General features: G+C 37.9%; 1 protein-coding gene across 1 annotated transcript; it reads right to left on the reverse strand.

Annotated features, from left to right (window-relative positions):
- Positions 1 to 4,829: 4,829 nt before the first annotated feature.
- IL1RAPL1 (interleukin 1 receptor accessory protein-like 1) lies at positions 4,830 to 12,238 on the reverse strand. Its single transcript, XM_009579252.1, has 3 exons — positions 12,043 to 12,238; positions 6,655 to 6,825; positions 4,830 to 5,548 (listed from the first exon to the last, which is right to left on the reverse strand). The coding sequence occupies exons 1-3, from the start codon at positions 12,236 to 12,238 to the stop codon at positions 4,830 to 4,832; spliced, it is 1,086 nt and encodes a 361-aa protein (XP_009577547.1).
- Positions 12,239 to 13,015: the final 777 nt, after the last annotated feature.

The following is a 13,015-nucleotide window of genomic DNA, read 5'->3' on the forward strand; positions in this document are numbered from 1 at the left end:
TTGTAATAACAAAAAGAATACTTTCTTTGAACAACTCTCAATCTCAATGTACTCAGTTTTTAGTAATCTGAACAGCTTCAGAATTTATACATTTTCCAAATAAGGTATCAGGCCTGCCTTTGTACTTTCTGCTCTGACTGCTTCATGACTCTGTGGACTCTTGACATCCCACCCACAGAGCTTATTAGTCCAGAGCAAAGATCAAACTTTATCTTAAACAGAATTTAAACAAACAAAAAGCATAGGAAATCTCTTATTAGCTGAAACATTTCTATTAGTTTCACTCCCCAGGGCAACAACTCCAAGTTCTGGAACATGAACCCAAAGCCAGCTGGAGAAGTGTGATGCTGCCAACACGTCTTCTTGGAGGATATAGCCAGAGTCGATGGGAAATAGTCTAGTAAAATTACATCACAAATGACAGCTCAGTGTCCATACTAAATTCAGTGAATCTCAAATGAAAGGCACAACGGTGTTCTCCAACCTCCACTCAGTGGGCTATTTAGGAGGTGAAGAGTTCTGATAATACAGAAAAAATGCAAGGGAACTTGCAGCATTCATTATACAAGGAGGCTAATTGTTATGAAATTGCTTACATTTTTTCTGATGCCAGTCACATTAATCTTTTGCTCAGGTGAGAAATGGGTTAAACAAAGTGTTTTAATAACAGCAAATCAGATAAGGGGTGGGTGAGAAGGAATATAGTTACTCTGCGCAATAAACTAAGCCTGTTACAGAGATTTTTTTTAGCGCTGGCAGATTTCTGCCATCCTCTGTTTCACAACAATAGAAGACACACCAAAAACTCTCTGTGTTAGACTACCAACAAGTACAAAATCATTCAGAAGTGTATTAGACATACAGGGACATATTTGTGTTGCTGATCTGTCTGGATCTGGGCCCAAAGAAAGCCAGTTGCTTTGGGTAGGTCAGCCAGACTACAGAGCTTTGCATGACAAAAAAAGCCACAGTAGAGTCAAAAAACAGGTAGGTATTTTGACCTTTCTTCTCCATTGGCCTTTATCCTATTTTTGAGCTTACTTTACTGCTGTGATTTTTTTTTTCTTCTTTGGATTTTAATTAAACTCTCCTTAGGCTTGCTAGCTTGACATTTTCTTCTTTTTTTTTTCAGTTTAAGAATGAAGGAAGCCTGTTTGCCAGGCCAGTTTTCCCCAAATCTCACTGCTTTATCTATAATTTAAATGTGTCATTAATGCACAATATCCAAGTAAAACTTTGTGAATTTTAATCAGGCGGGTATAACAAGCTTTCCAATTATTTTGAAGCTGATTATCACCCATTATATAACATACACAGGGTTTTCACAGCTGTGCAGTAATAGAACAATCTTAGTTTGCATCTAAGCCTAACAGTATTCAGCTCTGAACCAGATCATATTGGAAGTGTTTGATGTTGGCTGCCAGGTGAGAACTGGGTCCCTACTAAAATGCAGAAGACATTTTGTTGCGGCTTTCCTTGCGGCCAAGATTTCAGCTTGTCACAGACTGCAAATACAAATTCCTTTTCTCTTTGCTTTTCCAATTTTCTTCTCCCACACAAATCAATCTTACACTCATTCAACTTTATTAGATTTACTCTCAAATCATACTGCTGCAACTGAGAACAGAATCAGACCCAGCAATGCACTTTGCCTTCAAAATAATTAGCTGCATGCTGTACAGTCCCCCATTTCTGTCCAGCTATATGTGCTCTCCAGAGAATCTATACACTGAATTTCCACAGGTTGTGCAACAAAGTCCTTTAGTTTTATATCAAGGACAACCCTGATTAGAGAGAGCCTTATAAAGACAAAGCACCACACTTGAATAAATCATGTGCATAGAATCCACATACAGACCCGAAGTTATTGACCAGGCAGAGTAAGTTTTTCCAATCATCACACCGTGCAGTTTTTAAAATAGTGCTATTTGTTTATGGCTAAACCTTATATGTGGCTATCGCATGCATACTTCAGGCTGCATTGTCAAAAACTGGAATACCTTCACCAAAAGAGGATAGAGCCTAAGCACTAGGGCAATGACAGGTTTAGTTGGGTTTTTTTTTTCATTTTATTTTGCGTTCCAACAGAATTTTGTCAAACATATAGAACACGTGAACACACAACAGTTTCCTTCACTGTTCCCCACACAGCGCTGTTCATAGAGGAGGAATACTAAGGATGAATGTTTCTAAAGCCATAGACAGCTTCTCCATTTATTTCAGGTTTTGTTTTGTGGTTTGTTTCTTTTTTTTTGTTTGTTTTTCTTTTGTTTAATATTATGACAAAACATTATAAGAAAAACTTTTTTTAAGTAGTGTGAATATCAAATAGTATCCATCAATCCCTGAATCATGCTATTCAAAGTGCTTAAATCTATGCTAAAAATAGAACAACAGAAAAGTACTCCCCATGTGGCTAAGGAAATGCCTACCAATCGTCTAAATGTGACTGCGGTCAGATAGTTACATTCCACATTTACTTCACATCCCAGTCTTTACCCCAGGGCATGTAAAGGGGAGGGAAAGGGGAAAAAAAATGCATTGCTTTCAGAGGATAGTGGGGTATTTGGCATCCAGTTGAATGAAGGAAAATGCCATCAGTGCCTGACAGGTGTCTGTAAGAGCAAATAAATAATAGCTTTCTTATACTATGAAAATAACCAAATGTGCAAAGCTCTCTTAAAATTTTATCTGGCCTGGCAGCTTCATTTCCATTTTGTGGATATTTGGCACATGTCCAGAGGGAGACACTGTAATAAGGAAAGATTGTAGAAAAGGACTTGAGCAAATTGTCAGAGAAATAAACATTTTTAAGCAAATAAAAATCAGTGCACATCCCAAAGCTCTATTAGCTTGTTATGCAGATACTGAGATTTTTTGACTTTCACAACAGGAGCGTAGTCATTTCCTCCCACACTGTCAGTTCTGGATTACTCCCACAAACATTCCCTGAACTGCAGTTTACCCGCTCTCTAACCATCACTCCTCATTAAGAAGACCAAAATATTATAAGCTGTACTTTTCTCATTGTGACAATCGGGATGAACAAATCCCACACATTCATTATATTGGCCAATATCATTCAGCTACCATAAAAATACCTAAATCTAATTACTTACATAAATAGACTGTAACGTCTGTTTCCCGGGATACATTTCTGTCAGGGTAAATCAAACCCATGACTATATAACAGTGTGCTGCAACCAGTAACTCTACCCCAGCTCCTCTGCTTCTGCTAGCAGAGACTAGCAGAGAGCTTGGCCTGAATATGTCGTAGAGCTACAACACCGAAAAAAAACCAGAAAGGACTTTTTCATTATTTAAATCATAATTATGAGTAATGCTTATTTCATTTGTCTGAAAGATGTGCAGATGAAAACATAGTGTTTCTTTTTTTCTTCCCTGGCAGCCGTGGTACACGCATTATTTGCAACTCCTCAAAGATAGAATCATACATAAAAAATAAAACTAATTTATTTATTCATTAAAGTGAATAAATTGTTTTTAATACTTCCAGGTCTGATTTAAATATTAATTTTGTATAAATAAAGTTTATTCTGAAAACAATGATATTTGTTGGTATTCATGTCATTTTTTTCTGCCTGAGTTCTTACTGAAATCATGTTGAAATTAATAAAGTTTTACTTATTGTTACAAGCTAAAACCAAATGAAAGAAGATTTCTTAATCCTGAATATAACATTTTAAAGCAAATACAGTTTTTGGAACATTAAAATACAAGGGGACTCTGTAATCCACAGCAAAATAATGTTTTGCTCTTACTTTTTCAGAAAATAACACTTTCTATAATACAAAGTGACAAACCATCTACAATATTGTCTTTTTATTCCCCTTTGGTTTGGAAGTCATCACTGCAAATATCAGCAGGACTCTCTGCACTTCAGTGCCTATTGCCTCACTTGTCTTACTTGCCTGACAATTGCAAATGATCTTATTGGCAGGATTTTGAAAGGGGGAAAACAAAAAGTTAAATGCATAAAAATAAAATCCACCACCACATTAATACTTTTCCAGGAAGTGTTAAAAATAGGGTTTGCTTTTATATTTATAAAAGGGATACAATCAACTCATTCTTAGAATAATAATTAAAAAAAAAAGAACAAACCCAAGAAAGCAAAAACCAAACCATCTCTAGTTTCTACACACTCTGTAGTGACTACTGTGAAGCAACCGATACAGATTGGGTATATTCTGTTGTTTGACAGGTATCTACCAAGTTACGTGTTAGATGATCAGACTGTAGTGTTACCCCAAATGGGGGTCATTGTAAGAGCAGGGAAGGAGCAGTGCACATTACAGGAAAAGAAATGAAACTGGAGCTCTCAGTGAGGGATGGGGTCCTTCTAAGAACAAATATTCTCCAAAAGAAGTGAACTGCAGCAGGCATGGCCTTCAGGAATCAGGCTAGGCAGGCCAACAAAATGGATGGTGCTTCTGATATCAACATAGCTTGTCCAAGCATTCCCAAGAGAGGTTAAAAACAAACAAACAAAAAGTCTAAAACTATACTAACGAAGCAAAAATGTTTCCTATCTATACAGCAGTCTCTTCATTTAAAAAAATGTAAATATACAAATTCCAATGACATATAAAACAAAGTCGAAAATGTGAATGGGAAGAGACATGGGTAAACCAGGAAGACTGATGCTACAAAGAAATTGCAAAAAACATATGTACAAGACCCTGTTTTTCCTCGTATGTTATCGATTGTAATGCATGTTTAACAGCAGCAGTCGAGGATGTAGTTCCAGGCACCGGACTGCAGACTCAGCTCCTACTCAAGGGGGTTGACAACCCCTTGCATTTCGGTCACCAAATGACACTTGATATACTGGTCTCCCGTGGCAAGAGGGGTAGTATCGCACTGTTTGTGTGAGCCTCTTCCGGGTTCTGCTCCCTGTTAGTTTTTGTCTGTGGCCGCTGCCCATTTATAAGTGTCATAGGGATGTTGCAGTAGGTATGCTGGTTACCTATTGAGGTAAGCGGCAGGGTGCCGGTAGGAGGTACATCGTATTCGTAGCTTCGATAATAGTGTTTCTGGCGCATCTGTGAATGATATGTGTTATGAAAAGTGGAGCGCAGGTCTGGATGGGCAGTGGCAAGAGCAGTGGAGGTGGCAGCAGCCATGGAAATTGCAGAGACTGTCTGCAGTTCCCCAAAGGGCCCCTGCTCACTGACATCTAAAACCTGCTCGTGTGTGATGGGTTCAATCCTCTTAAAAGGCATTTCGTACTGTAAACGTTTCCAGAACTTGGAATTCAACTTGTTGCATTTTGGTCCATGCCATTTAATGACAGTGAGGAGCTTGATGGTGTGTTTTAGGGCCTCGACCTCCTGGTAGTTCATAACTCCTCGTAGTTCACTGCATTCAATCAGTATCACTTTGATTTCGCCTGTGACTAACATGTTTCGAAGCCTCGTTTCCAGTTCAAAGATGCTCCAGCCTCTTCTTACCACATAATTTGGAGTCATGACGATGATCAGTCGCTTGCTTTGGTCTACACATCTTGCCACGTCTTCAATGTAGGCTACAAAATAAGACAAGTGCTCAAAAATCAATCTAAGAAAACACTCTGCTCCCATAGACTGGGGAGAAACAACAGAGGCAAATCCCTGCTCCCAGAAGAGCTCACTGAAATATGCAAAAACATGACTTGCAAACGTGCCAGGTTGGCTTGCCATGACATGGTTCCAGGCAACCTGCTCTAAGTGGCCCTGCTTGAGCAGGGGGGTTGGACAAGATGACCTCCAGAGGTCCCTCCCTTCCAACGTCAAACATTCCGTCATCCTGCAAAACATCCATTCCCCCATGCGCTATGGATTGTGAGTGTTTGTTCATGAGCTGTGGTTTTGTATCAATATCTGTATCTTTATTGGAACAAGTGCGTCCATCACTATTTTTTCCTTTAAAAAGGCAAAGTCACCCAGGTAGGCAACAGAGCAGCAACTACGTGCTTCAGGGGCTTAATCTCAAACCTAAATGATACTCTAAAGTGTACTCTAAGGTTAGATTCTTGTTTTCCTTTCGTGCCCTCACCGCACACATTCATACAAACGGTATCATCTCCTGCAAATTAATGTTTAGTTTGCTGTAGATTTCAAAAATATCCATGCAATTATGTTTGATGTTGTGCTTTGCCTATACCCAGCATCTTTTCTTATCTTCAGTAAAAGATATCGAACTTGGTAGCTGTCTATACGGTTACACTGAAGTTATGAAGAATACTACAGCAACTTACAAAAAATTACTGTATTCAGGTTGGAATATGTGAAAGAAACATGAAAAAGATCTACTTGTACCAGCTGGAATCAATTCTAATTTTCAGTCTCTGAGAATGGTCCGGTACCTCCACTATACATTTACCTGCAGTGAACACTAACAGAATTCACTACTTTGCTCTACTGTAGATGTCATTACCCTTGCCTTAGCCCAAACACAACTTTTTCCTTCCTATCTGAATTTCTGTAATAAATACTTAGAATCTTGGAACAGAAAACTTATCTTCATCATTCCCTAAGATGAGGGAGGAAAGATGATATTCTGGAGGAGTAGGCACAGAATCTATACAAAACAATCACTGCAATCACTGCATTTGCTGTTTAGGAAACACACAAACATACAGACATGACTTACTTCCTGTCGGAATCAAATCTCTGTCTGGTATGAACAACTTGTATCCATAATGTTTTTCAAGCATATCTGGTAGGATCTCAAGAGCAAATCTTTCTTCTTCTCCAGTTTCTTGATTCCACTGGTCAGGATCTACTTTGGTATAGGATAGATATGCATCATAGTCTTTGTTGTCTAAGGAAAGAGAGGAAGTAAATTAGTTTATTCATTATCCTTGCAGATTTCCTAGATAATTCCCCAGGAATTATTTCTGGGAGAATTTCCAAGGAATAGGAAGTTGTTTAGATAAAATGGAAAGCTTTCACCCAATCTCCAGATATGAATCCATTCACCTTTCCTGTTTCACCTGGTAAAAGTAATCCTTATTTATAGAGATGCAAGGGGGAAGGGATCCATATCCATAGGCTGAAGTCAATTTGCGCATAAATATTTGTGTAAGGCTCTGTATGAAGGAAATCCACTCAACTGTGGGGTGACAGCTTATGAGCACAGAAGAAAAAAGTCACTGAGAAGAATTTGAATTCTTCTCTAGCTTTAACAGGGAAAAGAAAAGCATGGAAATACCTAAGCTAATGTACAATTATCTCTGTTGCACAGTAAAACCATTTCAGTCTTGCCAGGTTTTTACCATAAATTTAGGGCCTGGGGCTGAAATATTCTAAGCCTATGTGTATCTTTACTTGTAAAACTCATTGACTTTCCAGGTCTGAAATTATTGCCAAGCTTAAATCTTTGCAGCATCAGCTTCTGACAATGCAGTTTAAATGTCTTGAATTCTATGTGCTTAAATTTGCAGATTTAATGTTCATTAATGTACATTTTGTTACTTAACAGTGTGTTATTTCTTTTCAATATGAGAAACAAATGTGCCTGTTAAATGTGCTTGGTGTGCCTACTTGAAAGATTGAATCAAAAGAGCCATCATTAATTTTCATTAGGAGGTCAATAACGCCAAATGCTCTGGAACTAATTCAGTGGAATAAGAGGTCACGTTTTGACTTTTATTGTGAAGAAAGCAGGAAAAAATCAATGGCTAGAGTAATGAAATGTTAACATCCTTCTAAGTCTCTCGACAACATTATGCACAGGCTATCGAGAATATCAATTGCTTGTAAAAGAGACCTGATTGAATACTCAACTGTGTGTCATAAGTAACGTTATATACCTTCAGTGCTAACTTCAGTTATTTACTGAGCCACTCTTTTCCTCGTTTTACACCTTTTTGTACTCTGGTAGCATTATTTGGAAAAGCCTGCCAAATGCAGGATGGATGCAAAGTGTATAAATGAAATTAATGAAAGGGTGTTAATCTTGAACAGTCCACTCTTCCTTCTGAGGAACCATGCATACTATGCTCATTAACATTTGCAGATGACAAAATTAAAATGGTAAAACTGTAACTACTTTCAAACTTACCAAACCCATGAAAAAAATGTGTGCTCATTCTCTCCCCTGCACACTTTTTGTGTGATATTATCTATTGGATCATTATATACACAGAAAACCAACCAACCAAACAAAAAAACCACCACCAACAAAAAAGAAAAATAAGAAAAGAGAAGCACTGCCTTCTATGGTTCATTCTTTCCATTATTTTTCTCTGGACTATTTGTGAAACCATGAGCCTTCACAACAGACAAGCACATAATGCCCTTGACAATGCCTTTAAATAACACTGAATGGATCAAGTGTGAGATAGAGGGAGATTACATAGCAGGGTTTTGTTTCTACAATAGGACAGTGTTAACCCACCAACCAAGTTAACGTACAGAGAGGTCAAGAGATACATGGGGAAATTACGACAACCGACAAAATGATGATGCAGTAATGCCATTTTCTGTCGTCACCTTAGTAATGGCCATAACCATAGTTCATGCTTGAGAGCAGTGTTGCTCTGTTGAAAGTCTTTGAGTAAAGATGAGAATGTATCATTTCTCAAAGGGATGAATAATAAGAAATAATACAGTGTTCAAACTGTTTTAAAGGCTCAGTATATTGTCTGTTAAGATGGTTTGCACATTCTTACTTAGAGGGAAAATTATTCATGACATGCCACTGTTTTCTTGTATATGTAAATATTGCACTAATGTATTTATTTGAAATATACATTTTTCATATCATGGAGGCTCCAGCATTTCCACTGACTACAACTGCGTTATCTTGTATTGCAGGGAACATTTCTTTCCACCCTATTTCCCTAGTTTTAATAGCATTTGAAGGGCTATGAACAGCCAGGATCCAGGGTATGTCTACACAGATGGGTTCAGGCAATCATGAATTTATTCAAACTCCAAACCAGCAAGATGTGTAGTCCAGTTTGGGAAACTGTTAGATGCATTAGCACAGTGGTTTCCCTGAGCTATTATACTCCCCATCTGTCAGTTATTTTTAACTTACTTTGATGAAAAGTAAAAAGTTCAGTTTACAGCAGAATTACCTGATGTAGTAATTTTGTTATCTGATGGGTTGACATACTGGCATGAGCAGACAATTTGCAAAATGTGAAATGCCTGGGATGATCACGTATGCCTTTGTTTTACTTCTATGATATTTATGTATTATTCTGCTTTTAGTTAATTAAAATTATTTGGGTTACATTGCCAACTCTTTGAAACATTTTAAGAACTACAGCAGGAAGATAGCTATGCAGCCATCAGATCTTTTCTGTGATGTGATCAAAGAGCAATGGCATTATTTACTATTGTCTCTAGTTGTTATGGATAGTAAAAAAATGTAGAATTTCAGTTGTAATGAAAAATGGGAGAACTTGTAAAATTGTTGAAATCTCCCATCTCCAGGAAAGAATTTAAACACACAGTAGATAATGTCTCTGTGTGAGGTTCTTCCCAGTTAAATGATCCCACTACTCCTGCTTGTAACGGGTGGGACCGATGCCTACATTCTAAAGAACATTTCTGATCTTAATTCGTGTTTTTTAGTGTGCTGTCCCAATGGACTGAGAGGGAGAAATGGGAGCCTGCAGACATCCAGATCTCATGGCAGAGTCAGACTCTGGGAGCTGGGGCTCGCATCTTGCCAGTCTCTTGGCCATGTCACATGTGAGCAGGAGGCTCTCAGTTTTGCTCTCTAGCCCTTTGCTCTAGGGCTGTTTTCCATGTAAGCCTTCCTCCAAGCAACGCATCCAGGAGTCCCCAGACTCCCAGCAAGCATGCAGGAAGTCCATCACAGCTTTGTGTTTTCTTGACCATTCACTGGAACAGGTATTTTTCCCATGAAAATATTTGGTGTCAGCACATCTGCCTTTTCCAAGAAAAAACACTTCATCAGAAGATTCCTGATCTGCTCCTAATCACAGATTAAGTCATAAAGCACTCGATCTTACTAGTTATATTATTATGTAGGACGATAATTACAGATTTGGCTATGCAATAGGTTCAGATACTGGCTGAATCTAATATTCAGTGTCAGAAAAAAAGGGCAAAAATCCAAATTCAAAACAAATGAAGCTGGTGGCAAACTAACCTTTTCTTTAAAATGAGAATTTCCTTATTTCCCTTCATCAGCAAACAATTAAGTCTTCTATCCAAGCATCCTCGGAATGAAAATGTGATTGATTGTTGCTTGCACTTTGACTTTAGATATAGATTATGCCATTTCAAAGATTTGTTTTTGTCAGGCTCCTGTGCATTAGAAATAAACTGGAATATAGTTACTCACTACCTGTTTCCTCCCACACTTAGGAAGAAAAATACCTGCTAATAACCAAAAGCAGGGATGTTGATCATTTAATCTGAAACTTTTTTCTTTCCCATGGAGATTGAAAGCAATTATCAATTTATACTTTTGTACCTGAAAGCACTCTTATTCCCTTAACCATTTTAGGATTCTTTTTTAAGAAACATATCAGAATAAGTTCATCTTGCATTGCCTCCAGGTATGTTAGAGAGCTGTACTATGTAATGGCTGTCCTTTAATTTAGTGAACACATCTGAGTGTGACATACACGATCATGCAACAGCAATACTTTGAAACATTTTGGTGTAATAAGTTTTCTCTTCCCATTCTTTGTGAGTGGACAAGTAATCCTCTTCAGTTATGTGGTTTGCAGTTGCTTTCTGCTACCTACAGGTAGTATACAACTAGGATGGAGGTCTTCAACTCAACACCCTCCGTTTCTGTGATGTTTTGTTGTATTCATTAATTGAAAATATTGAAACAGGACCTAAATAGGTTGCATGGCCAAATTCAACCAGATTTGATGCAAAAAAATTCTTTGTTATTGTACTGTAGACAACCATGAGAGCATGTGGAAGCTCTGGATTAGTTCATCACAATGGAGTCAAATACAACCTGTGCTGAAGGTATGATGCATTCTAGTCCACAAATGTTTCAGTCAGCCCAAAACCACTGGTACTCAAGACTCTGGTCAAAACAGACTGTGAGGTACAAGCTTTGCCATATCATTTTAACCGTTCTATGGAGTTGAAAGCAAGGACACTGAGTAATGGTCATGGAGCTGCGCTCAGCCACAGATCTGACAAAATTGTTTAGATTGATCTTAGGGGTAAACATTGAGGGTGAAATCCCAGCTTCGTTAATAACACACGGAAACATTACTTCATTTAGTGGCCCAGGATTTTCGCCAATACAACTGTTGCATCATTGCAACACGCATTCTTTAATGCTGTCCATTCCTTTTGGTACTCATCCAAATGTAGAATATGTTATCATACTGCCTGTAACTTTCTACAGTGTTAATCCAGCAGAAGTGATATAAACTTTTAGGGGATGAAGTTGCAAATGCTGCTTGTTATTCCAAGCATGTGCTCAGCAGCAGTCACTTAAAGGCTCAATGTAAGCATAAAATGAAACCCAAACTCTATATGCATCTACTTTGTCACATGTAAATGGGATCTTTGGGTAAGTAAATTGCTGTCAGACATCTAAGAACTCATCTGTATGCATGCTCTTTTAACAGCTACACATGAAAAAATGGTAAGCTGGTGCCTACAGAAAGATAGATAAAACTTTCTCTTCTGCAGGGAACCAGCAAACAGATTCAACTTTGAATTTGTATTATAGATATACATGTTTTCTAATGATTTCCATGTTGCACTCCAAGAAGCCAGCAGTTTGGGTCTTTGAGGGTTTATTAAACCTTAAACATTACAGATATTTCTGCTAATGGGGGATAGAAAAAAAAAAATATGGATGAAAAAATAAAAATTAAAAAAAAAACCTTCATAGAGTCAGGTTTTTCTTATCAGCCATGTTCAAGCAGATGACAAACTCTGATTTTCAGCTGGCATGATATGTTTTAGCACGAGACAGATTAATAGATCAAAATAAAGAGAAATACCACAACGTCATATTTCATAGTGAATCTTACTATAATGAAGGTGTAAGACCTAGACACCAGGGTCAACCCACGCCTCTGTGCATCCTGAAATCCTCCAGAGTAATTAGCAGTGCCTTCAGAAACATTCAGTGCACTGAAGGCAGCTGACCATGTGCAGGCTGCTCCACAGCTAGGTGTAGCTGGCAACACGTCTGGTTTCGGCAGATCTTCCTTTTCTATATCAATAGGGAACTGGACAGCTGAGTCCCCTCCTTCACCAGAGCACATGCCAGCCTAGTAAAGATTCAGATACTCATTACTGGAGTCTAGGAGCAATGCACTGATTTAACTAGGAGCTTCAGGATTTCAAGTGGGGTTCTTAGAAATGACAGACCGGATCCTCCCAGTGCTGCAGGTAGTTGGAGTAAAGCCGATGCAGGAAGCTTTCCTCTTTAAAAATCGTACTGTGTTCAGGAAAGTACTGGGCTTTCAAAATTTCCCAGAGACTGTAGTTGCTTTAAAATTATAATGACTATGGCATTTCATAATCTGTATTTGTTTCATTATTTGTGGGGCCACATTTAATGTACACATTGCAATAGTGTTATCATCCTTAATGCAATGAAAAATGTAATTTAAATGCTTAGTTGAGTAAAATGCCCAAATCCTAAGTCTTTCAGAATGCTTATACTATTCCTTATGCTATTTACTGTTGCTCGTGAAGCTCACATTAACATTTTCTTTTATTTTTAAATGTCATGCCCTTTTAATGTTAATAAAAATTAAGAACTACCAACACTAGCTTTTTCCGAGGCAAAGTATTTGTTAAGTGTAGCATTCCTAATGATAGTTCATATCCTTGTGCAGAGCGGGTAATAGTGAATTGGAGGGAGGTTTTGTAGATACAACACTGGTGAAGAGGTTAGAGAAATGTAATAAATTCTAGATAGATTCTGAAGTATTCTCAGCACACCATAAACTAGAAAAAAAAAAAGGTCCTTTGTCCCTAGTAGGCACATTTATAAAAATATTAAAGCAATGGACATGTGTTTCTTCCCCCCCCCC

Source organism: Fulmarus glacialis, unplaced genomic scaffold (genome assembly GCF_000690835.1).
Source record: "Fulmarus glacialis isolate BGI_N327 unplaced genomic scaffold, ASM69083v1 scaffold7396, whole genome shotgun sequence".
Lineage (NCBI taxonomy): Eukaryota > Metazoa > Chordata > Aves > Procellariiformes > Procellariidae > Fulmarus > Fulmarus glacialis.